We start from the raw sequence: 25,563 nt of genomic DNA on the forward strand, positions 1-25,563 counted from the left end.
AGTTCATAGTTGGCCACATCCGTATTTCTGTCAGGATAGGTTTGCTTTAAATGTGCCGTCCACCTAAAAATGATGTCTCAGTGACATGGGGAGCCAAGTGGCTGGAATGACCTTCTGAATTTCTTTAGCTGCCCACCAGAGATCCCAGCTCGGGTTCCTGCCCGTTGTATAAAAGAGGGGGTTTTGGGACTTTTGATGTGACACATGTTTCTATGCATCTCCAGCCCTATATCTGGTTAATAGAGAGGGGGTTTGAGGCTTTGAGCGAGGTCCCAAAACCCCTCTCTATGTACCTACCCCACAAGCAAATCCAACAGGGGAGCAGGATCACTCTGTGATGACTGCAGTAGGTGGTCAGAGATTACTTAAAGTGTATATAAACTCCACAATGAACTTCCTATCTGTAAAATATACCATTCAAAGTATGTTTATACAATGTCTTTAGGATAAGTGCAAAAAACAAAATAGCTATTGATCCTGCCAGAAATCTTGTGATCTGATAATGTCCTGTGTTTTCTGTCTGCCCTGCACTGTTTTCATTCCAATGTCACATTCGGGTTGATTTGCTAAAGGAAAGTAGACTGAGCACTTTTGAAAGTGCAGTTTATCCAAGACTTTGTAAATAAGGTAAAGCTTCACTTTACAAATTATACCCAATCGCATGCAAGGAAAATTAAAAAAACAGCATTTTTGCTTGCACATGATTGGATGATGGAAATCAGCAGATCTGTCCTGCATTTACTAATTCCAGAGCAACTCCATTTGTGGAATGCAACTGCACTTTCAAAAGTGCACAGTCTATTTACCTTTAGAAAATCAATCCCATTGTATCAGTTACATTTTATCCCACTCTGGGGGTCTACAGAACACCCCCCGCCTATAGTATAGAAATTTTGAGTAGCTCTATCCTAGAGCTAGAGTGATAAGGCTGGATCCTTGGATACAGTATGGTAAGTGAATGTTGTCACCCTGGGACAGGAAGCGTGGTACTGGCAGGATCACCATGGGAAAAAAGAGCCTAAAAAAGAAAAAAAGAAAAAAAACGAATGCAGCAGCCACATCTAAAAAGTGTCAATCTGATATCTGTTACATTTTTGTTCTTCCTAGAACAGGTCTACAGAACATTCCTTTTCTCCACATCTCCATAACATAGGGCATACCTCCCAACATTTTGAGATGGGAATGAGGGACACCTACTAGCAAATGTATGTAGGCATAGGCCAAGTCCCATGCCACACCCCCTTAAAGGATAATTAACCCCCAAAAAATGTTAAATAAATCCACAAGTGCTTTTTTTACCACTACTATTCTTTTATATTGGCTTTTAAAATGTACAAATGCAGAAAGGGTTAAAACCAGCCGAGAAAGGGTTGAAACCACCCGCAAATCGCTGGTGCAGCAGCGCTTTGCCGGCGAGTTTGCAATGATTTCAATGGGCAGGAGCAGTGGAGGAGTGGTATACACACTGCTCCAAAGATGCTACTAGAAGGACTTTTTTTAGCATCCTGCCAGCGCACCGCTCCAGTGTGAAAGCCCTTGGGCTTTCACATTAGAGAGAAAGGAGCGGCTCTTTCAGGGCGCTTTGCAGATGCTATTTTTAGTGCTGTAGCACCTGCAAAGTGCCCCGGTGTGAAAGGGGTCTAAGAGATAAGTGATTTGGAGCAGTGCACAAAGCAAGGTCCATAAAGACATGGATGAGCGTGTTTTGGGTGGAGGAATTTGACTGGCCTGCACAAAGTCCTGACCTTAACCCGATAGAACACCTTTGAGATGAATTAGAGTGGAGACTTTGAGCCAGGCCTTCTCGTTCACATCAGTGCCGGTGCCTCGACAAATGTGCTTCTGGAAGAATGGTCAAACATTCCCATAGACACACTCCTAAACCTTGTGGACGGCCTTCCTAGAAGAGTTGAAGCTGTTATAGCTGCAAAGGGTGGGCCAAGTCAATGTTGAACCCTACTGACTAAGACTGGGATGCCATTAAAGTTCATGTGTGTATAAAGGCAGGCGTCCTAATACTTTTAATAATATAGTGTGTGTGTGTATATATAAATATATATATATATATATATATACATATATATATATACATATATATATATATATATATACATATATATTTATATATATATATATATATATATATATATATATATATATATATATATATATATATATATATATGTAGGAAGGCCAGCCCGCCTCGCCTGTGGTCTTTGTCGGTTTCCGGTGCGCGGCATGATGTCACTAGGCCGACTCTTCGAAACTCGTTAGCGCCCGTGAGTTACCGCTTCATAGTTGTTCGAGGTCCTCGTTCCCGTTTGCAATTCACGTACTAACGCGTCGATTCGGCTGTCGCAGATAGGGTTTTTTCGGTTGACTTGTCATTTCATACATTGTAAATGTCTCGTCACTAAACCTCGATATCAAACTTACAAGTTATTTGTAAAACCCTACACACAGCCGCGACGTCTGTCTACTACTCGTTACGTTATCATACTAAACATTTCTTTTGTGTTTGTGTACCTCACACCGACGCAAAGACACGTTTAGGCTTCGTTTAGGCGTGTCTCACTGTTTTTTGCTCCACAGACTAATCGATGTTTCTCGTGGATTTGATTGACCCCGGGCAGTGCCATATCAAGGACGAACCATTTCAACCATTTCAAACCATTTCAGATCATTTCAAATCATTTCACTCTCACCTACCTCACTCCGATTCGAATCCAGTCGCATCCACAATGCACCGATTCGTCCCGATATGCCCCAGTTGCTTTTTCGGCCTCATTTCAGTACATGCTCCAGAGTCCCATTTGTCGAGTCACCGACTCATGCCTCTGTCATGGTAAATCATTTCACTGTCACGTATCACGTTCCGATACGAATCCAGTCGCATCTATGATGCACCAATTCGTCCGGCGTGCCCCAGGTATTTTTTGGCCTCATTTCAGTACGTGCTCCAGAGTCCCGTTCGTTGTCAGTCGCAGGTTGCAGCGCACCGATTCGTGCCTCTGTCATGGGAAATCATTTCACTGTCACGTATCACGTTCCGATACGAATCCAGTCGCATCTACAATGCACCAATTCGTCCCGGCGTGCCCCAGGTATTTTTCGGCCTCATTTCAGTACATGCTCCAGAGTCCCATTCGTTGTCAGTCGCAATCGCGGCACGACCGATTCGGGCCTCTGTCATGGCAAACTTTTGTCACTCATTTCACTGTCACTTACCGTGCTCCGATTCGAATCTAGTCGCATCCGTGATGCACCGATTCGTTTCGATGTGCCCCAGTTGGTTACGGCCTCATTTCAGTACATGCTCCAGAGTCAGGATTCATTATCGGTTGCAGGTTTCGGTTCTCTGATTCATGTCTCTGTCATGGGAAATCATTTTCACTGTCACGTATCACGCTCCGATACGAATCCAGTCGCATCGTGCACTAATTCGTCTCGGCGCGCCCCAGGTATTTCAGACACATTTCAGTACATGCTTCAGAGCATGCACGATTAACGGACAGTCGCAACAGCGGCATGATCGATTCGTGCCTCTGTCATGGCAATAAAAATAATTTCACCGCCACGTACTGCGCTCCGTTTCGAATCCAGTTGCATACATGAACCGATTCGTTACGGTGTGCCCCAGTGCTTTAGCCTCATTTCAGTGCATGCTCCAGAGTCCGGTTCAGAGTCCGGTTCATCATCAGTCACAGTCGCGGCACGACCGGCTTATACCTCTGTCATAACAGGTTTTTTCATTAAATTGACCGTCATATACCGTGCCCCGATTCGAGTCGGTCGCATCCGACATGCACCGATTCGTTCCGGCGTGCTCCAGTTGTTTTCATTCGTACGACCGATTCATATCGGATTCATTCCATACACATCCAAGAAACAACTTCTTGCAATTCGCTGCTAGCACGCACCTGAGCATACACTCCCTGCAATCATTGCAAACACATTCCCAGGCACAGACTTCTGGCAATCGTTGCAAGCACGCATTCAAGCATGGACATCTTGCAGTCGTTACAAGTACGCATTCAAGCGTAGACTTCTTGCAATCTTTGCAAACACGCATCCAAGCATAGACTTCTTGCGATCGTTGCAAGCATGCATCCAAGCATAGACTTTTTGCAAATCGTTGCAAGCACGCATTCAAGCATGGACGTCTTGCAGTCGTTGCAAGTACGCATTCAAGTGTAGACTTCTTGCAACAGTTGCAAGCACGCATTCAAGCATGGACGTCTTGCAAGTACGCATACAAGCGCAGACTTCTTGCAATCGTTGCAAGCACGCATCCAGACATAGACTTTTTACAATCATTGCAAGCACGCATTCAAGTGTAGACTTCTTGCAATCGTTGCAAGCAGGCATTCAAGCATGGACGTCTTGCAGTCGTTGCAAGTACGCATACAAGCGTAGACTTCTTGCAACCGTTGCAAACACGCATCCAAGCGTAGACTTCTTGCAATCGTTGCAAGCACGCATCCAAGCATAGACTTCTTGCAAATCGTTGCAAGCACGCATTTGAGCATAGACTTCTTGCAATCTTTGCAAGCACGCATTCAAGCATGGACATCTTGCAGTCGTTGCAAGTACGCATACAAGTGTAGACTTCTTGCAATCGTTGCGAACACGCATTCAAGCGTAGACTTCTTGCAATCATTGCAAGCACACATCCAAACATAGACTTCTTGCAATCATTGCAAAACACGCATTCAAGTGTAGACTTCTTGCAATCGTTGCAAACACGCATCCAAGCGTAGACTTCTTGCAATCGTTGCAAGCACGAATTCAAGCATAGACTTCTTGCAAATCGTTGCAAGCACGCATTTAAGCATAGACTTCTTGCAATCGTTGCAAGCACGCATTCAAGCATGGACGTCTTGCAGTCATTGCAAGTACGCATACAAGCATAGACTTCTTGCAATCGTTGCAAACACGCATCTAAGAGTAGACTTCTCTCAGTCATTGCAAGCACGCATCCAAGCGTAGACTTCTTGCAATCGTTGCAAGCACACATTCAAGCATAGACCTCTTGCAATCATTGCAAGCACGCATTCGAGCATAGACCTCTTGCAATCGTTGCAAGCAGATGTCCACGCACAAACTTATTGCAATCATTGCTAGCAGGCAGTTCTGGCTAGCTCAATAAGATTGCTTTAGGAAAAGCCTGGATACTTTCCTAAATGTACATTATATAACGGGGTACTTATATTTATAGGTAAAGTTGATCCAGGGAAAAATCTGATTGCCTCTCGAGGGATCAGGAAGGAATTTTTTTCCCCTGCTGTAGCAAATTGGGCATGCTCTGCTGGGGTTTTTTGCCTTCCTCTGGATCAGCTGTGGGTGTAGAATTGGGTGTGTCGGGTTGTGTGATATTTTATTTATTTGATTTGTGGTTGGACTGGATGGACTTCTGTCTTTTCCGACCTGGCTACCCATGTATTCTACCATAACTCCTTGCAATCGTTACAGGCACGCATCCTGGCATAACTCCTTGCAATCGTTGCAGGCACGCATCCTGGCATAACTCCTTGCAATCGTTGCAGGCACGCATCCTAGCATAACATCTTGCAATCATGGCAAGCACGCATCCTGGTGTAACTCCTTGAAATCGTTGCAGGCACGCATCCTAGTATAACATCTTGCAATCGTTGCAAGCACGCATCTTGGCATAACATCTTGCAAACGTTGCAAGCACGCATCCAAACACACGTTCAAGCACAACTCCTGCAGTCTTCGCAAAGCACATGCGGTAACACGAATTTCTCACAGTCAGTACGAACACATCTCCAGTGACAAACTCCCGCGCAATTGTCGCAAGCACACGTTTAAACACAACTTTTGCAATCATGCCAAGGCTCGCGACTTAGCATAACTTCTTGCAATCATTCTTTTGCAAGCACATTCTCAGTGGCACACAAACTGGCTACACGTCGTTTTCAGCAGCACTTAATTGGCCACTTGTCTCCTGTGGCTTTTCTTACAAGCCACTCACCGTTTCCTGGCTGTCTGTCTCTCCCTTAGGACAGTTGAGTTCAACTTCCGTCCTGCACCAGGATCGTGTTGACACACGCAACTGGCTTCTTCCTGTAACACGCTCAGGGCTATACCTAGCCAGCGTTCAGCATTTCTTATCCTTACAGGGCCCGGAGAGCCATCTGTCTTTACGGCCCATACAGTAAGATCCCCACTACGAGGCATCCAGAGGCATCAGCCCATAGCCAACGGCAAACACTCGTCCATCACAACTGCCATCTTTAGGGACATATAAAATCCTTGCATATTCCCCAGTCTAGATATCCAAGCGGCCATCTACCTGGCCCTTTGTGGTTTTCCATGGCCTAGCCAATTTATTGTTCGTAGCACTGGCAGCCAGGTTCTACACAGACACCACCTGACAAATGTTCAAATCTGCAATACGGGCCATTCCCCAGGGTCTATCTTTATGTCACGCTTCCTGGTCTTCCTCTCACGGACACAGGACCCCTCTCAGATCCTTAATTTAGATGCAGTGGCAATAGCAGACCTATCAATGTCGGAAGGTTCCTTACTGCATGGATTGGTGTAGCGATGTTTAGACCATCTACGATGCCCCTGTCACCCCTGGTAGTGACAGATGCCGCAGCCTCCACAGGCTTCGCTGCAATTTTTGGCCACCACTGGTTTACAGAACCATGGCATCAGGGATACTCCTAAACCCCGGGTTTACCTGGACTTCCTCCCTCTTCAAGCTATACCCGGTCATGACAGCCTCTCGACTCTGGGGTCATGTCAGGACAGGACAGGCTGTGGCTTTCACCACCGACAACTGGGCCGAGGTTCATCTTGTTGATGAAGCCAGGTCTGGACCGCTCTCAGTTGTGTCCTTCCTGCGCAGACTGCTGCAGTTATCTTGGCGGCACCAGTTTAATGTCCATTGTATGTTAATTCCAGGCCTTCAGCAATCCCGCAGGCCAAGTTCTGCATAGTCGTCACTTGGCTCGCTACCAACACCATTTCATCCTCCACCTTGCAGTGTCTAAAAACCCAGCAATCTGGCTCCAGGATAGACGTCCATTTCTATAGAACAAGCAGTGCTTGGTGTCGAGTAACCATACTCGACTACCTACTGTCACTCCTACCGGAACGCGTAAACTCTAGTCCCCTATTACCTTTTCGTGCTAACACTTGTGTACCTGCCAGTTTCCCAAACACATGGGGTTCTTCTACGCAGCCTACACCTCAACCCCGGTCCATACCGTGGTCACTCTTTGGTATTTGAGCACCCTTGGCAGCATGTTGGCATGGGTCCCAAGTCACGTCATTGAGAGACTAAGCAGTTGGAAATGGCACAATCATTCACCAAACTTGCTCAACTAATTAAGCTAAAACTAATAAAACTACACCCCTACCTGAATGTGTTTGCCCCCTTATTTTGGTATAACGACCATCAGACCAGGGCACACTTCAGGTCCATTTCATGTTGTTAATCTTATGGTAAGTCTATTGGTTCATATCCGTATCGGCCATAGGGCTTCGACCATAAGTAGGAAGGCCAATATGGTGGCCTGAATTTATGGGAGGAGCCCGGAGGGTATTTAACCAGCCCGCTCGCCTGTGGTCTTTGTCGGTTTCCGGTGCGTGGCACCCACCCTCCCATCCCCTTTTCAGGGCATTTCTTAAATGAATTTCTCTTCACAAAATATTAATTTCTAATCTAGGGTATGCCCCCTTATTTTGGTATACCGACCATCAGACCAGGGCACACTTCAGGTCCATTTCATGTTGTTAATCTTATGGTAAGTCTATTTGTTCATATCCGTATCGGCCATAGGGCTTCGACCATAAATATATATATATATATATATATATATATATATATATATATATATGTATATGTGTTTGTGTGTGTGTGTGTGCATACATACATACAAAAGCATCAGCATTGACCTACAGGATTGCCAACACCGAGCAGCACGCTCACTTAGCTTCTCAAATTGCTTCCCAAGATGCATCACCCAATACAAGTGCAAGGTATAAAAACCTTGTTTCAGTGCTTTAGCTCAAGTAATAAAACCGTATATATAATACTAAACTAATAACAGCAATAGTATGTACCTAAACAACTAGATCAGTTTAACATGCCTACCACAGGCCTGGTCTCAGTGGCCCCCCGGTGTACAGTGACAGCAGACACAAATGACACAATTTAATATTATTATGTCTGATTCATGAAGCTAATGGAGAGAATCAGGCCAGGCGGCCTCGGCTGACGATGACTGATATTTTCCTAAGCGGCCTCCGTGTTCTGGGTTCTGCCGCGCTGCCCCTTCAGCCCCTAACTAGATTGACTCTCAAGGAAACCGAAAACGCAAAGTCAATACTCATTTTCTGCGCCTGAACCAGATGGCTATTCACAGATTATTTCATTAAGTAGAACTTTGAAAGAAATTGGCTTGCGAAATTGATTTACTTGTTGTAAGTTAAGACAGAATTCAGGGAGTTCCGCAGAGAAGAGAAATTGTCTTTGGCTTTGGGGGAATCGATGTGTCTTTCTTAGAGGCGCTGTCAGCAAGGTGGCCGTGCGTGACCGAAGAAGATGTGAGGTCAGGGAGAGGGGGATCTACATGGCGGATCACCTTTGGGGTTTCCCCACTCCTCCTGATGATAGAAAATAAATGAAAGAAGCGAAAATGTGGAGGCTACCATTGTCGGACTCGCCTTCTTCTACTGCTGTTGTGCAGGATCCTGGCACTTTAAAAATTTTTTAGATAGTGTAGGGAAGGGTTAGAACCCCTTTTAGCTTTTATTTTTCATGTGAGCCTACACCAACAGAAGGTTTTGAAAATACAAATTTGGTTCGGAACTTCTTCTGTTGGTTTAAGCTCGGTGTGATGTTCTGGTTTCATGTGAGCCGCCTAACCAGAGCCAGTGAGGTCTTCAAATGATTGTCTTTGTTCCCTTTATTACTGAGTATTAATGACATTTAAGTCCCAATGCCTTTTGATGGTATTCCTTTGAGTTTTTTTTTTTTATTGTGGGTAGAACATTGGTTTGAATCTCAACCAGAACACTACCTGCATGGAGTTTGCACATAGCTTCCAACTGCCCCTGATTTGGAGGGACTGTCCCTGATTTGGAGCAATGTCCCTCTGTCCCCCATTCCTCCTCATTTGTCCCTCATTTTGGTCTGATCTATATAGATGTATATAAAATGCACTTTTTATCTTTTAAAAAGTGTTTTCCAGCGCTAAATCTTTCATTTGATTTATAAAATGCTGCTTTTGTAAATTCCAAAAGCCAATATAAAGGAATAGTAGTGTTAAAACAAGTACTTGTGGGTTTAACCAATCTTGATTTTTTTTTGTACAATTCTCCTTTAAGGGGGCGTGGCAGGGGGTGTATTCTATGCCTGCATACTTTTGCTGATAGGTGTCCCTCATTCCCATCTCAAAAAGTTGGGAGGTATGTTTTCATGTTCTACCTGTGCTTGTGTGGGTTTCAGTTTCCTCCTACACTCCAAAGACATGCTGGGAGGTTAATCGGCTTCTGTCTAAATTGGCCCTAGTGATGTGAGATAGAGACCTTAGATTCTTAGAGGTTTGTAGGCAGGTGCAGTCTATATTCCCCACTGCAGGTGGCACTGCAGGTTGGGGAGGAAGTCGAGAGGAACTTGATTCCTCTATGATTTCCTCAGTCACAGGGAGGCGGCTAGCCGATTAGATGCTGGGGCCCCATGTGACTTTGGTGGCCATCTTGGGTCAGGCAGAGTCTATCTAAGACTCTGGCTCCCGGGCTTGTAGCTCTTTTTGTAAGTGGCTAGCATAGGGAAATGATCGGGGAACAGTGCTAGAGATAGCGAAAGGTCTTGGAGGAGTAGGAACAGTGCAGGAACTGCGTATACCTTCCCGGGAAGCCTCTCCATTTAGCTGTCAGGCCATATTCCACTCCTCGTGGCAGACGCTGTTGACATCCTCCATTCTTCATCTTATGAGTCCACTGCTGTCCCAGTTGTGTGTGGATCAGGTGGAGTGTGCTTCCTCAGTGGGCCTGTTGTATTTGCTGAACTTTTCTACAATATACTGTTACTGACAAATTCGGACTCTGTGTGTTTTCTGCCAGCCGCACAGTGCTGCACTTATCAAACAGGTTAACAACAACTATGTAAAGCCCTGTGTAAGTTGATAGAACTCTAGAAATACCTGCAATAAATATAGGATAAAGCACAGAAGTGACCCTCCATTTAAAAAAGGCCAAACTAAAATTTTATTTCCAAACAGTAAGGGAAAGGTGACACATTTCAGAGGTTGCAAAGGTCCCCCTTCTTCAGGGATGCACCAAACTATAGTGAAAAACAAAACCTTCAACACGATCATTTTTAATTACCCTTGCTTCTGACACCACTATCCCGTGGAGATCTCTTATTCAGCGACAAAGAAAGGAGACCTTTGCAACCCTTGAAACGTGTTGGATTTCCCTTGACAATTGAAAATAAAATCTTATTTTGGATTTTTATAAGAAGAATGGTGCTTTTAGGCTTTATCATGTATTCATGCTTTTCTTAGGACCATCAACAGAGCTGGCAGTCTACTTCAACTTAAAACCTCATGGCTATATACAAAAAATGACATTGAGGAATTCAGCTCTCCCCACCACTTGAAAAATATTGAGGTTTTAATTGGCGGGATTTACTAAAGCTGGGGCACTCAGAATCTGGTGCAGCTGTGCATGGTAGCCAATCAGCTGCTAAATACGGGTTGTCCAATTAAGCTTTGACAATAAAATGTGGAAGCTGCTTGGTTTCTATGCAGAGCTGCATCAGATTTGTTGCACGATCCAGTTTTAGTAAATCTTCCCCATTGTGTCTATGCTAAGGAGATTGGGTGACTCTTTATTTATCCTCGTTACCACTGTCTATGGGGCAGAAAATTAGCTAGTACACTAACTGCATGTAACGCTTCAGAAGACTAAGCTGCCAATTCTGTTTTATGAAGCAAAGAATTCCCCAATGAACATGTTCTGTGCTCATAATTATTTCAGTTGATGATGACTCTATGCACCTGTACAAAAAGCAATATAGATACAGGGCTGGATTTATAAGGGGGCAAAAGGGGAAATTGCCCCAGTATCCCTGACAGAAGGGGCCCTCCCTCTATACATAAATTATATAAAACAACCTTTTAAGAACATATATAAAATAATAAAATAAATAGATAATATAAAATGTATAATAAAAAAAAGTACTTTCTTTTATTAAATGTATCTTGGGAAGTAATATTTTGCTGGCCATCATCTGTAAAACTCCGGAGTGGTATGTTGCAACCTTTTTCAAAAATTAATTTTTTGGTGGCTTTAGCAAACAACAGATAGAGCACTATGAATGGGTTGGTCTGGGCATGTGTGACTTCAGAATGACATTTTAAAAATGTGTGACTGTCATTGAGAATATAAACCAACTCTGTGGATAAGGGGCCCCCTGAACCCGAAGGTCTAAATCTGGCTCTGTATAGATAAACTATACAGCTGTGATACACCTTCATTTTAGCATGTTTGTTCATGTTCAGACATATTGTTTGTATATTGTGTATAATGTGTTGGTTTTTAATTCCCCTGATTACAATCCAATGTTGTACAAACTGTGTTTGTGAAGGTTCTCATTTATACAGGTCATGGTATAGCTTGTGGGTGGCTGCATGCAACTGGACTTGTTCTGTAATGTTGAAGACATTTCGTAAATTATGCAAGCCACTTCTTCAGTTCTAATGATTGTCAAGAACACGCCCCGGTATTTAGATCCACACAGGTAGGCACAGGAGCCTTAATCCAAAAGCATGGAACGTGTCAAGGCAGATGTTAAGCGTTAATAGATAGGACGAGGGATGTAAAGGTTGTGTAACCACCCTGTTCTAGTTACATAATCCCATCCTTGGTGTCCACCTTAGAGATTTGATAACAATGTACACCTTCAGCCATGTGAATAGAACGATTAACACCTATGAAGGCTTCCTGACACTAAGGATGGGGTCATGTAACTAGAACTGGGTGATTCCAAAACGTTCACATCATTCTGTTCTTGGAAGTCAACATCTTCCCCGACATATTCCATGGTACTTGGGTGTCTGTGCTATCTGGTTGGATATAAATGCTGGGGTATGTTCCTAACTCATTAGAACTGAGGAATTTGCTTGGCTTAACTACAACATGTGTTCAGCATCATAGAACAAGTCTAGTTGATGGCTGGCTATAACATACTGCAATTAATACTATATGAATACATTTGTGAATGTTGTCTGTATTGCTTTAACAGAAACCACATATTTAGTTTGTATCGGAACACCAGCCAAAACCTTTGTTTTTTTTTGGGCACATTGGAGAACGGTTAGAACCTTATGTTGCTGTCTGTGTCCCCACTTCCTGTCCTGATTACTGAACAGGAAGTGAGAGAAAGTTTATGTAAAAGGAGAGAAAATGTAACTGTCCATTTGCCTCCTGTCTCCCTGGCCCCATGTTGTCAGACATGGAGTGAGAAGGAATCTCCTCATTTGGCAAACAATCAGCAATTAAAGCCTGTTCCATTCCTGGCCAAAACTCTGTTATAAAGTTAACCTGTGCTTTACCCTTGTAGAACAAAGCAACAGGTTCACTTGAATGCCTGGTCCTGCAGCTCCTTATATTTACCTCCCTTTCGTCTCAATTTGCCAGGGGGAGTAAAGTGATATAACTGGTATTTTTAAATATGGGGATAATGTTACTCACTTCCCTTCCTCCCATGTGCCTCATATTGGGGTGGGGAGAGAGTCTTCAGCCCTGTGTAAGCTCCAAGTGTCTTTCTTTCTTGGCTTCAATGGGTAAAAAGAGTGGTGTGTAAGTGATAGGAAGGTATGTGCTCAGGGCCGGGACAAGGGGTGGGCAGGAGGGACGGCTGCCCCTGGCGCAATTGTTTATTGCAGGGGTAGGGGGCACCCTGACCCTAACCTTAAGGGAAAGGGGGGCACAGTTTGGCATCTTTGCCCTAGGCGCTGGATGACCTTGTCCAGGCACTGTATGAGCTGTGAAAAGAGGCCAATATTAAAGAGAACCTGTTGCTTTGCAGTTTTGGCAAAGCATATGTTCACTTGAATTTTTTTTTCTAGTACAAATAATGATCAGCACACATTCAGGATATGCTAATTTATATATTGGTATTGTGTTCTGTAAACTAAAGGCCAACCCCACCAAAAAAAGATATTTCAGTATATGTCCAGGTAAATCACATGGTGGCCTCTAGTATATCTTGAGGACTTTAGAGGCTATCTTTCCACCAGAATACCCAGTTCCAACCCAATGCCTTGGCAGATACAATGAAAAATAATGATGTCATACTTCTCCAATGGATTCCCAATAATGGAATGTCCACTAATAAGTGTACAATGCAGCTGCTGAAGAATGACACCAGATTTATTGCTTTATAGAAGGAGCAAAGTCTTGTGGCAGGAATTTAATAAGTGACTGACTGGCACTCACATATGACTGAAATATCAGCTTTGAGTAGCAAATGGCCTTTATAGTCATTGACACTAAAATGAATGGTATTAGTAGTGTATATCTGTTGTACACCTCATCGCATGCTATTGAGTTCACAAACATGTAGGTGCTCACTATCCTCAGCTATCATATTCTTAATTTATACAGATTTAATGCACAAGGAAAAGTTGGAAAGATTTAACGAGGACCTGTCATTTTATAGCAGACTGTACTACCAGAGGTAGTGGGAAAAGTAGACACTGCCTTTATTCATTCATGTAAAACTGTGCTGCACTGCATCAAAGTGAATGCAATTTGCCTCTTCTGGCTGCCTTTGATGCCGCAGTCCTGTTAGTTTGATTACTGTCCTTGGCAAATCAATTGGGAGAAAGACAACACGCTAAAATTGTTAAAGTGTAATTGTAACAAACAAAACTTTTGGCTTCAGATATACTTTAATCTTATTAGATCAAGCAAATAAAAGTGTTTGCGAAGCTTAGTTCTTAGCTTTGGCTGACACATATGTGGTGGAAGGCCCATGGCAAGAAAAGGTTACTAAGAGAGATGAATCTCCGGAAAGGTTCGCATTCATCCAGGTCATGGTACAGCTGGTAGTTAGTTAAATTAAAAGTGACTGAAGATCTCTCCAATAGAGATATGACTGCATTACAAACCCGGCAGTGACTCTAACCCTTCTTCACTTTATCCAAAACGAATAAATTGCTTGGGCTGGGGCTGAACTTTAAATAAGGGTGACCACACTGTCTACCTTCCCTGGCCTCCTTATGTCAGCTACAAAGTGAAAGGTCCACAAATCGAAGGCTTCTGTTATGGCATCATCTCATGCTGCCCACCGTGTCCTCTGGTGTTACCTTGTGACTAGTGAAATGCTTGTGTAGGTTGCCATGTTTCATTGATGGAGACACTTACCGCTATACTGCTTTCCCATCATTCAGTGTTTGGGAGATCATCGGCCAGTCAGATGGGGGTCTGTCTGTGCTCAGAACATTTCGACTGCTTCGTGTGTTGAAGCTGGTCCGCTTCATGCCAGCTCTGCGGCGCCAGCTGGTGGTCCTGATGAAGACCATGGACAATGTGGCCACCTTCTGCATGCTTCTCATGCTCTTCATCTTTATCTTCAGGTACTTGATCATATCTGCTATTACATTATTTCCATCTCTGCTTCCATACAAGAACTGCTTTGAATGAAGTCACCTGTAGCCAGAAATAGACATGAATGTGTCTGTAAAATGACTGTTTAATGTTTCATGGAGTAGGATAGGTCCCTCACAATCCTTTTTACCATTCAGAACTTTGATTTTGGTAGGATAATTGTGCTCTTTCTTCTTTTTCTTGTTTCTAGCATTCTCGGAATGCATCTCTTTGGCTGTAAGTTCACACTGAGGACGGACAGCGGAGATACCGTCACTGACCGCAAGAACTTTGATTCCCTTCTTTGGGCCATTGTGACTGTTTTCCAGGTAATGTCAGCTATCAAACATCAGCACAAACATGCTGGATAGGCTTTCCATCGATTTTTAAATATTTCATTTTATTTTTTTTAATTTTTAGATAGCGTAATAATTCAAATTTGTTGGGTATTTATTTTGGTTTGCAGCCCCATTGGGCAGCTTTTTCTTTATTTCCTCTCCGTGTGACACAACAAGACAAGAGGACAAGAAATAAAGGGTGCTGAAGTAACCAGGACTGGAAGGCACAGAAAGCAATAACAACATTGTCAGAAGTTGTAATCTTCTCCTCTCTCTATGGAGCGGATTTACTAAAGGCAAACAGACTGTGCAGTTTGCAAATGCTGTCCTTCCAGAGCTTAGTAAATGAGCAGAAGCTCTGCTGACTTCCATTATCCAATCATGTGCAAGTAAAAATGCATTTTTTAAAATTTTCCTTGCAAAAAAAGCTTCATCTCATTTACTAAGCTCTGGGGCAAATGCACTTGCAAAGTGCACAGTCTATGAGGTTGATTTACTAAAGGCAAATAGACTGTGCACTTTGTAAAGTGCAGTTGCACTCTGCAAGATAAGTTTCTCCAGGGCTTAGTAAATGGTTAGAAGCTCTGCATGCTTCCATCTTCCAATCATTTGCTAGCAAAAATGCTGTTTTCTTTATTTCCCTTGCACGTGATTGGGTATTCTTTGCAAAGTGAAGCTTTACCTCATTTATTAAGCTCTGGAGCAGCTGCACTTGCAGGGTGCCACTGCACTTTACAAAGTGCACAGTCTATTTACCTTTAGTAAACCAACCCCTATATGTCTTTAGTAAATCCACCCCCACGTGTCACCTACAGGCATACCCCACTTTTAAAGTGGGGTACCCCCTAAAAAAAAAAAATTAAAAGTCAGCAGCTACAAATACTGCAGCTGCTGGCTTTTAATAATCGGACACTTACCTGTCCCGGGTTCCAGCGATGCGGGGGAACGAAGCCCCCCCCTCGCTCCCCGCTCCGCTCGCGGAGCCGTCATGCATACTGTGGGCACCCGGCTGTGGCTTCACAGCTGGGCACCCACTGCGCATGCGCGAGCGGCGCAGGGCGCCGTGATACGCCGTACAGTCACCTGGGACACGTGACAGGTCCCAGGTGAATGTGCAGCGCGAGGGGAAGTGATGTCACCAGCCCGGGCAATGAAGAAGGCAGACTACGAGGGACCCCCTAGCAACCGGTATTTAGAGGTGAGTAAAAAATTTTTTTTTTGCCAATTATTTTTTTTTTATTTTTTTAAAGAATTTTAAGTAGTTTTATTTTTTGGGGGGCAACTCCACTTTAAGTACGTAATGGAGTTTATTTACTAAAGCTGGAAAGTGCAAAATCAGACTAATTTCTGCATAGAAACCAGTGAGCTTCCAGGTTTTATTACCAAAGCTTAATTGAACAAGCTGGGGTTAGAAGCTCATTGGTTTCTATGCAGATGTGAGCCTGATTTTGCACTTTCCAGCTTTAGTAAATAAACCCCATTGTGTACTTAAAAGTGGGGTATGCTTGTACTGTATGTAACAGTGCAGTGTGAAAAATGTGTTTAAATCGTAGGATTGCTGGTATAGAACTTCAAGTCCTTCAGCAGGCAAAACAAAACTGTTTTGCCCCGTACACACAATCGGACTTTCCGACAACAAAACCGTGGAAATTTTGTTCGAAGTTTGTTGGCTCCAACTTGTCTTGCATACACACGGTCACACAAATGTTGGCCAACAATTACGAATGTAGTGACGTATAAAGCCCCATACACACTATCAGTTTCTGTTGAGTTTTTCCTTCAAATTTACCAAAACCATGTAATATGAGGTCAAACCTTAGGAGTTTCAATTTGTATGCAATCAGGCCCTTCTACTACATGGTTTTGGTAATTCTGAAGGAAAAAATCAGAAAATCTGATAGTGTGTATGGGGCACTAGACTTACGGCAAGCCGTTAAAAAAAAAGTTCAATAGTCGTGTGATAGCTCCATTACTAATGCTAGTTTTACAAGACCTCATACTTGATTCCGAGCATGTGTGGACTTTTGTGCGATGGACTTGTGTACACACGATCAAACTTTCCGACAGCAAACATTTGTTTGTGGAAAATTTGAGAACGTGCTAGCCAATATTTGTTGGGGGACTTTCCGCCAACAAGCTCCCATCCAACATTTGTTGTCGGAAAATCCGATCACGTGTACGCGGCATAAGTGTTTCAACTTTGCACTTAGAGCAGTGGTTCTCAACCTGGGGGTCGGGACCCTCTCGGGGGTCCAATGACGATTTACCAGGGGTCACCGAATCGTGGGCTGTTTCTGACGCCTGCACCGATCTCCCAGCCTTTTTGCAGTTACCCAGCAGGGCTGTTCTTGGAGCCTGTGGTCACCCAGCTGCGCTGTTCCTGGAGCCCGTGGCTGCCCACTCAGTTCACAGCATGGCTGGGGGGGCAGAGACTAGAGGTCAGCTGACTGGTGAGGAATGAATTGGGAGGGGCTGGGGGAGACCCTATCTCCTGATTTCAGCATAGGTGTCACTGCTGAGACACATCACAAAGTCGGAGATATAGTGAAGCCAGAGACACAGTGAGTAACACTACCTGTGATTATAGTTGCCATTAAAAGTCCTCACTACAGCAGATGACCTTGATCAAGAGCACCTAAGGTGGCTGATCAGAACTCCCCCCAGCATTGCCACTCATCCCACCCCCCACCAGTACTGGCACTCATCCCATTCCCCCCACACCCCCAACCAAGGAGTAAGAGAAGGAATGAAAATAGAGAATACATGGAAGGGAGAGGAAAAGAGGGGAAGGAACAAAGAAAAAGGGAGAAAAAGAATAAGAGAAAGAACAAGAAAGATGGCTAGAGAGAGGGATGGGGGGGAACAAGAAATTAGCATAGAGAGAGATAAAGGGAAAAAAAGGAGAACAAAGAGAAAGAGGTTTGTATTCCTGTAGGAGTAGAAGGTACTCAGGGAGAGGCAAATGTCCGTGGGTTAGGGGAGCAAATTACTTGTCTTTCTTTGGGTGCTGACAACCCACACTGTTAGGGGTCCCCACAACTTGGCAAATGTTATCAAGGGGTCACGGCACTAGAAAGGTTGAGAGCCACTGACTTAAAGGTTACCTGAAACATGTTATTGCTATAGTTCTGGGGACCTTCAGTCATTTTTTTCAACTTTCCATCTATTAAATCTTCTGCCCTTGTTGTTTTAACTTTGGACAGTAAAACATTTTTTTTCTGCCAGTAAATACCTTATACAGCCCACTTCCTGTTTCTTGTCTGGTCATTAGCCTAGGCTTATGACATCATGCACAGCTCTCCCTCTCACTGTCAATTTTGCCAGGGAAGGGGAGGGGGGTGAGTCATAAGAGAGCCAATGAGAGCTGCAGGGCTGCAGAGCTGGAGGTGTCCCTCTGTGTGTCTGTGTAAATCCAGGAAGTGAACAGGCAACAGCTTCAGCTGCCCACAGTTAAAATGGATGCAGCAAGACTCAGTGGAGGGAGATTTCTGCAGCATATTTGGCAAGTACAAAATCACAGTATATATAAAATAATATGCAAAGTGATTGGAGGGAAGCTTCAGAATGGCAAAGATGTTTTTATTACAAATTATGTGAGCAGACTGCAGTTCCTCTTTAAATTCGTCGACGTATGCATGACTTGTTAGAAGCGTAGGAGGCCCCAAAAGCAGTAAATATGATTTTGTAAAAAAGTAATTATTGATCTCTAATTACATTAGGTTTATGTCATCAGGACTGTTTAGATGCAAATAGTTTTAATTTCCAGAGTTCTGTAATATTAGCAGAAATGGCATGTGAATACTAACTCATTAATCTTGGTCTTTGCGAAATTAATTGACAAGATAAGAATCTCGAGTTAATTGAGTTCAGCTTAGAGAATCTGAATCCCCACTCCAGTACTGGACCACTGGTTGCTTTTGCCGACCACAAACTACCTTCATTTCCCTAGCCCTTTTTGTGGAGTTATCTGAAAAGTGCGTATTTTTCTAAATCTTTTTGAAGAGGATTTAGAGTGGTCGGTTGGCACAGCTCAGCCCAAACATCCACAGTGGGCGCTCAAAGCCTAATTAGCTTCTTCATTAAAAAACAGCTTTGATGGCTTCCAAGTGTGGGAATGAAGCTCGATCTGTCACAGGGAAAAGAAAAAGGAAATGTTGAATTTAAAACGTTGTTTGACTTTCCCCACAGTGCTAAAGCAAGACTTGTATAGCTGGCGGTTGTTGGTCACATTCAGCTGGACTTGTTCTGTAATGTTGAAGATGTTTCAAAACCCTTGGGTGTGCTTTGGGAACATACCTCAGAATTGTAGCATTTGTGTATTGGCTATATTTATAGCATTTATGTTACCCACACTTAGAAATTAAGAAGCCAATGATTAGTTGTGAAACATCTTCGACATTACAGAACACTTCCTGAATATGACTACCTACTACTACCAATGCTATGACCTGGATGAATGAAAACCTTTCTAGACAAGACCGATAATGTAATGGTACTCCAAAACATAAATGGAGAATAAACATTGCACTATAGAGCTGATATATTTTTTAGCCTTTGGTAGTCCTCATAGTGAGGTGGTTTTTCTAGCAGGCATAGGCTCCACCGGCCTTTCTCAAACTTTTTACATCAAAGGAACCCTTAAAATAATTTTCAGATGATAGGGATCAGTGAAGAAAATTCATTGGGGATCATTGGGAGAAAATGTCTCTTACATTGATGGTCAACCTCTGGAGGAACCCTGCTCAGGAAAGGTTGAGTTATACGGTCTCCCTACGATAAGATGCCTTCCTCCACTCCACTCTACTCTCTACCCCTCCCATTTTCATCAACATATACTTGTAAGGATGGTAGCTACAACCTCTTAAAGTGGTATTAAACTGAAAAGCAAACATGTATTATGTTTACTTACCAACTTACCAATACAGGCATACCCCACTTTTAAGTACGTAATGGAGTTTATTTACTAAAGCTGGAAAGTGCAAAATCAGGCTAATTTCTTCATAGAAACCAATGAGCTTCCAGGTTTTATTACCAAAGCTTAATTGAACAATCTGGGGTTAGAAGCTCATTGGTTTCTATGCAGACGTGAGCCTGATTTTGCACTTTCCAGCTTTAGTAAATAAACCCCATTGTGTACTTAAAAGTGGGGTATGCCTGTACTTAGATGTGATGGCTGCATTCGTTTTCTTGTCTAGGCTTTCTGTCCTTTTCTTTCAGTGAGTCAGTTGTTTTTCAACAAAACCAGCTTCACTGCAAATGTAGCAGTTAGCATTTTAAAACATACCATTTAACACTGACACTGGGGTGTTTTACATGATCAGCTTTTATTTATTAAAAACCTTTATCCCCAAAGGAAAAAAAAAACGGTTTCTGTAACTGTGTAACAGCAGTGTTTGATGGAGTTTGACTTTAATTTGTTAGTGTATCTAAATCTGCTAGTACGTCTAATACTCCCCTCCTCTAAGACTGAAAATGCTGCCGTCCAAAGGTGCCCTCTGTGCTCCCCCTCTATGTAGAATGGAGGCACTCTAATACAGGAGGTGTGTTACTGGCCAGATCACTGGGTGAAAACAGAGGGGAAAAGGCTAAAAAAGTAAACAAATGCAGCCACCACATCTAAGGATTGGTAAGCTGCAATATATAAAGTTTATGTTTTTCGGTTTACTACTATCGCATTCTACAACATTCTTTAGATGGCAGTCTTTCATTAATTGCCCCTCTTTGAATGGATGGAAAGTCTATCAATAGATTTGTGAATATTATAATGAGAGATTGATTTCTAAGCTTGTTGATTGTATTTTGTCAGATCCTCACACAGGAAGACTGGAACATGGTCCTGTACAATGGAATGGCCTCTACCTCCTCCTGGGCGGCTCTCTATTTTGTGGCTCTAATGACATTTGGGAATTATGTCCTGTTCAACCTGTTGGTGGCCATTCTGGTGGAGGGCTTTCAAGCAGAGGTAAATGCATGCGTATATACACACACAACGCACACACCAATTCTCTGTATATCTAAGTCTGCCATTAAAGTGAAGCTGTCAACGAATCCTTTACTATGAGCCACTCTGAAAATGAGTTCATTTTACTTTAAGCTTTGGACTTTTTTTATTTTAAAGGCCACCAGTCATTCCCCTGTCCATCCAGAATGGCATTATTACCTAAACCAATTTTCGAAGCAGATGTTTGTGTCTTAGAGAAATCACCCTCCAGGGTCTCTATATATTAGTCTACTGTGAATTTCTAATCTGAAACATTTGCCAAGATCCTCTAAATGGGGACATTTTGATTCTTCGAAACATGTTGGCTAATGGCTAAATGTTACTGCTGAACTTTACAAATTACCTTTGGCACTTTCCTTTGTGCACTCCTATTGTCCACTGTGGCACTTTCTAAGGACAGGCTAATGCTGGGATTTAGACTTTGGCAAAGTTAAGGTACTTAATGCCAGTAACATACTGCACCTTAATTTTCATTTTTGGTTTCGCTCATTAAACTCTCAGTGCAGTTACGTGAATTTCCCTGAATTTAGCACAGCTGCAGTGTTTCCTGGTTAGCAGTTTACTAGATCAGCCTTTTTCAGCCAGGGTGCCTTGAGGTTTCTTTAGGGGTGCCTTGGCAAAATGCCTAAAAATTTTGCCAAAAAATGTATACAAGCAAGCAGGTGGATCAAGCCTGCCTTTTAGTTACACAAAGAAACAGGTTTTCATCGTGAACCATTTCAACCTTCCAGCCACCAGCATCCTAATAAGCAGTGATATCATCAGTATTGATTAAGAAGGGTGTTGATCGCCAGCACAGCACCCTTGTTTGACCCTCCTTTGCCCCTCTCCGCCAACACTGGGGTCACAGGGGTAGCAGAGCGATAGAGAGAAACAAAGTGCTGGAATACTAGTCAGTACTAGTATGCAAAAGTGTATTTGCTTTGTAAGAATAAATCACCTCTATTGTGGGGGGCGTCTTATGTGTGTCAATGCTGCCACATTATGTAAAACAATTAGAATCGTTTTTTACATTTTAAAATGAGATGCCTTGAGACTGTCCATAATTTTAAAGGGTGCCTTCAGATTGTCCATAACTTTAAAGGGTGCCTTCAGATTGTCCATCATTTTAAAGGGTGCCTTGAGACAGTCCATCATTTTAAAGGGTGCCTTCAGATTGTCCATCATTTTAAAGGGTGCCTTGAGACAGTCCATCATTTTAAAGGGTGCCTTGAGATTGTCCATAATTTTAAAGGGTGCCTTAACTGAAAAAAGGTTGAGAAATACTTTACTAGATGATTGCATTTGTTGTCTAAACTTGCTTTTCTAAAATAGTATTTGCAAAAGGGTTAAACAATACTAAAAGTTCCACACGTGATGTAATATATGGATGGGCAGCACAGAATGAGGAAGGATAAAAGCACCCGAATATGTTCTTCCAGACACAACTTTGAGAATGTCTTACATGATAAAGTCAGAAACATTAAGAGGGCACAATCCATCCATGTCACTTTAATGTAGCAATCTGCATTCACACGATAAGAGCGCCAAGCATGCCAACATTTGACTGCGCCATGAATTATAGTGTCAAAATGGAGCCTGAAGTGGATAATAAAAAAGATAGCGTTTCCTGGAAATCCAAGCACTCCTCCCAGACCCCCCTCACAAAATGCTGACTATCCCCATTTTTCTGCTAACTGGGGAGAACCTGCCAAGTGATGATCTCAGTCTTGCAATAACCTTGAGAAGCTGAGGGGCATTTTACTGTCTTTAGCACCTCGTTAACATCACCCAACTGCTCATTTAATTAAAGTAAAAAAGTCATTTAGTCATCAAAGTCCTTGTCAGTTTTTGGAAGTTTCTAGAAGACTGCGAACGAGACGCACATTAATAAGACAAAAATCCCCCAAAAGCCCCCCCCGCCTTGACAGACTCTCAAATTAGCGTAACTGTCCAAAAAGATAGAGTAATTCTATGGATGTAATAAAGTAATGGACTGTAGTAAGTCATTTGTTATAGTTATGAGTTCATTAGAGGATTATGGCCATGAGATAATTCATAAAACAATTAAAACAAGGATTTAACTCTGGTTAATTCAGCTTGTTCTGACTTATATGTTCTGATTTACTTATCCTCTAAGTGCCTTCATAGTGGCAAACTTCCCCCGGGTTCCAGAGATAAGCACGCAAATGTTTGTATAGCTTATACAATTCAACTACTCATATCTGTCTCTTACTCTGGAGATTTTTATAATCCGATGTTTCCAACACACCAATCTTTACCCTTGACTGAGGCTATAATTCAGTGTCCCAATCACACCAATGCCTTTACAGATGGAGATTATACTTCAGTGTCCCAATCACACCAATGTCTTTACAGATGGAGATTATACTTCAGTGTCCCTATCACACCAATGTCTTTACAGATGGAGATTTACTTCAGTGTCCCTATCACACCAATGCCTTTACAGATGGAGGTTATACCTCAGTGTCCCTATGGCACCAAATACCGTTTATAATCTAGTGCCTTTATCACACCAATTCTTTCTCCTGGTTCAGTTATAATCCATGGTTCAGATCACACCAACCACTTCCTACGGAGGTTCTTATGATCCAGTGTCTCTCTTCTTTAAAGAAGTTTATAATCTGGTGCCCCTTCCCCCCAAAAAATAAAAATAATTAATTCCCCTATCCCAATTATCCCTTTATTAGAAGGACCAGATAATCCAATACACTGTTCCCCCCATCTCTGTCCTTGAAGCAATTGATAATCCAATTTCACTGCCACATCAATTTACAATGTAATGTCCACATCACAATCATGTATTTTCTCCAGGAACAGGTATGACCCAGTATAAAGATATTTTAATTTTAAACAGCTGTGCACTTCCAACCTTCTGGTAACAGTTTAGAGAAGGCCTTTTTGGTTACAGTATGACTGTGTCCCTGTGTAGACAAACCCATCTCCATAAAGATATGGTTTGATGTGGAGGAAATCCAATGATTCTGACTTTAAACCTATTAGGATGAACTGAAATGTGTTACAGATCTTCTCATACAAAATCAGTACCTGACTCCACAATTGCTCTTTTGGCTGTATGAGTACAAATTCCCATAGATGCACTACAAAATGTTGTGGAAAGCCTTCCCTGAAAAGTGGAGGCTGCTATTGCTGCTAAGGGGATGTAAGCAGGTGCAGTTCAACCTTCCTTCTATAGGTGATACTGTTCCGGCAGACTTTGAGCAGAAAGAGCAGAGGTTGAGAGGACCTTGTTCCTCTGATGCCTCCGTAGGTGTCTTCAAAGGAGCAGCTGTCCAATTAGATGCTGCTGCATGGAATGACCTCTGCAGCCATCTTCAGTGAATAAATAGCCCTGCCCCACTGCAGTTGGCTCTTACTTGCTAAGTGGATAGTGGAGGGACAGGCTCTCCACTGTCTAGGGACAGTGCACTTAGCGCTAGGGTTCTGGAGGGATAGTGCAGGAATACTGTGCCTGGCTTCGCCATCTGGGAACTATAGAGAGTTGGGACAAGGACCTTCCTACCTGGTTACTAAAGGGGCCTGCACTGCTGTTCAGCTTATCAGCCACCCCTTTCATCAGATGCTGTTTCAGTAATGTAGACTACCAAAGTGTCCCTCAAGTATAAAGACTGTGCTAAAGTATCGCCAATGTTGTTATGCCCTGGTTGCCTGTAATACTGAGGCTCCAAAGCCATAGGGCTTGAAACTGTACGTGAGCACCTTGCCACTGTCTTCCATGGGTCAACTGTTACTTCTAATTTACCAAATAATATTTGTGCCACCTTCCTTAGTCTCTGTGTGTCTTGACTCCCAGGTACCAATCAACTGGCCCTGCCTACAGGGGGCCAACTCCATATTAATGCCCATCGTTTTGGAGTCCATTAAATTCATATAGGTTTGATGGTCAGAAATTGTTAAGCATATACAGTATAAAGAGCAGAGTAGTTTAATTGCCCTGAAAAAAATACAGAAAACACATGTTTGTGGAGTGATGGTCCACTTACAAGCTGTAGGAGCCCTCAGCTGCAGCTTGTGCTATCATTGAAGGTCAAAAGACTGCCGGAGACTGTAGACATTCTACAGGAGAGAGACAAAGATCAAAGACATGCTACAGGTTTGGTTGGAGACTGGAAATATGCTTCAGGAGAAAGTCAGGTTCTCTACTTAATAAGTGAGCTCTAGTTAAAGAAACGGGTGAAAGAGAGGAGATCAGGTTATGGACCCATAAAGTAGATTTCACTGTGGTATTCTGGAGTGTGGCCTCCATTGTTTTACTTGCTAGAAAGATACTGGGTACATGTTATATGATATTGATAGAGAATCAATGCTACCTAACTGCGCATATATACCGCAGTTCAAATCAATAAAGTTTCTCCATTTTGCATATGCATGCTATTCTTTCTGCTATACCACCTTCAGTTCATTTTTTCAGCGATGGCCATTAAAATTCTTCTTTTGCATCAGCTATACCAGCAACTCCCAACCAACCTACTCCTTTTAGGCATTTTGATAAATTAGCCCCATTGGCAGCAGCCCTTTCCCCTTTTTTCAGGTCTCTCCACTATGGTCTCATAATGAGCTTTTGCAGCA

At 42.8% G+C, this 25,563-nt stretch overlaps 1 protein-coding gene across 3 annotated transcripts in view; it reads left to right on the forward strand.

The window, feature by feature from the left end:
- The window catches only part of CACNA1H (calcium voltage-gated channel subunit alpha1 H), a 364,555-nt gene that overhangs the window by 210,825 nt on the left and 128,167 nt on the right, over window positions 1-25,563 (forward strand). For all 3 annotated transcript variants that reach the window (XM_077449411.1, XM_077449413.1, XM_077449412.1), the window contains exons 10-12: window positions 14,439-14,624; window positions 14,846-14,963; window positions 20,779-20,934. In XM_077449411.1, the coding sequence (XP_077305537.1) occupies window positions 14,439-14,624; window positions 14,846-14,963; window positions 20,779-20,934 (460 nt within the window). The remainder of the gene's footprint in view (window positions 1-14,438; window positions 14,625-14,845; window positions 14,964-20,778; window positions 20,935-25,563) is intronic.

The sequence above is a fragment of the Lithobates pipiens genome, unplaced genomic scaffold, assembly GCF_037356315.1.
Source record: "Lithobates pipiens isolate NorthernLeopardFrog02 unplaced genomic scaffold, aLitPip1_a1.2 Scaffold_22, whole genome shotgun sequence".
NCBI lineage: Eukaryota > Metazoa > Chordata > Amphibia > Anura > Ranidae > Lithobates > Lithobates pipiens.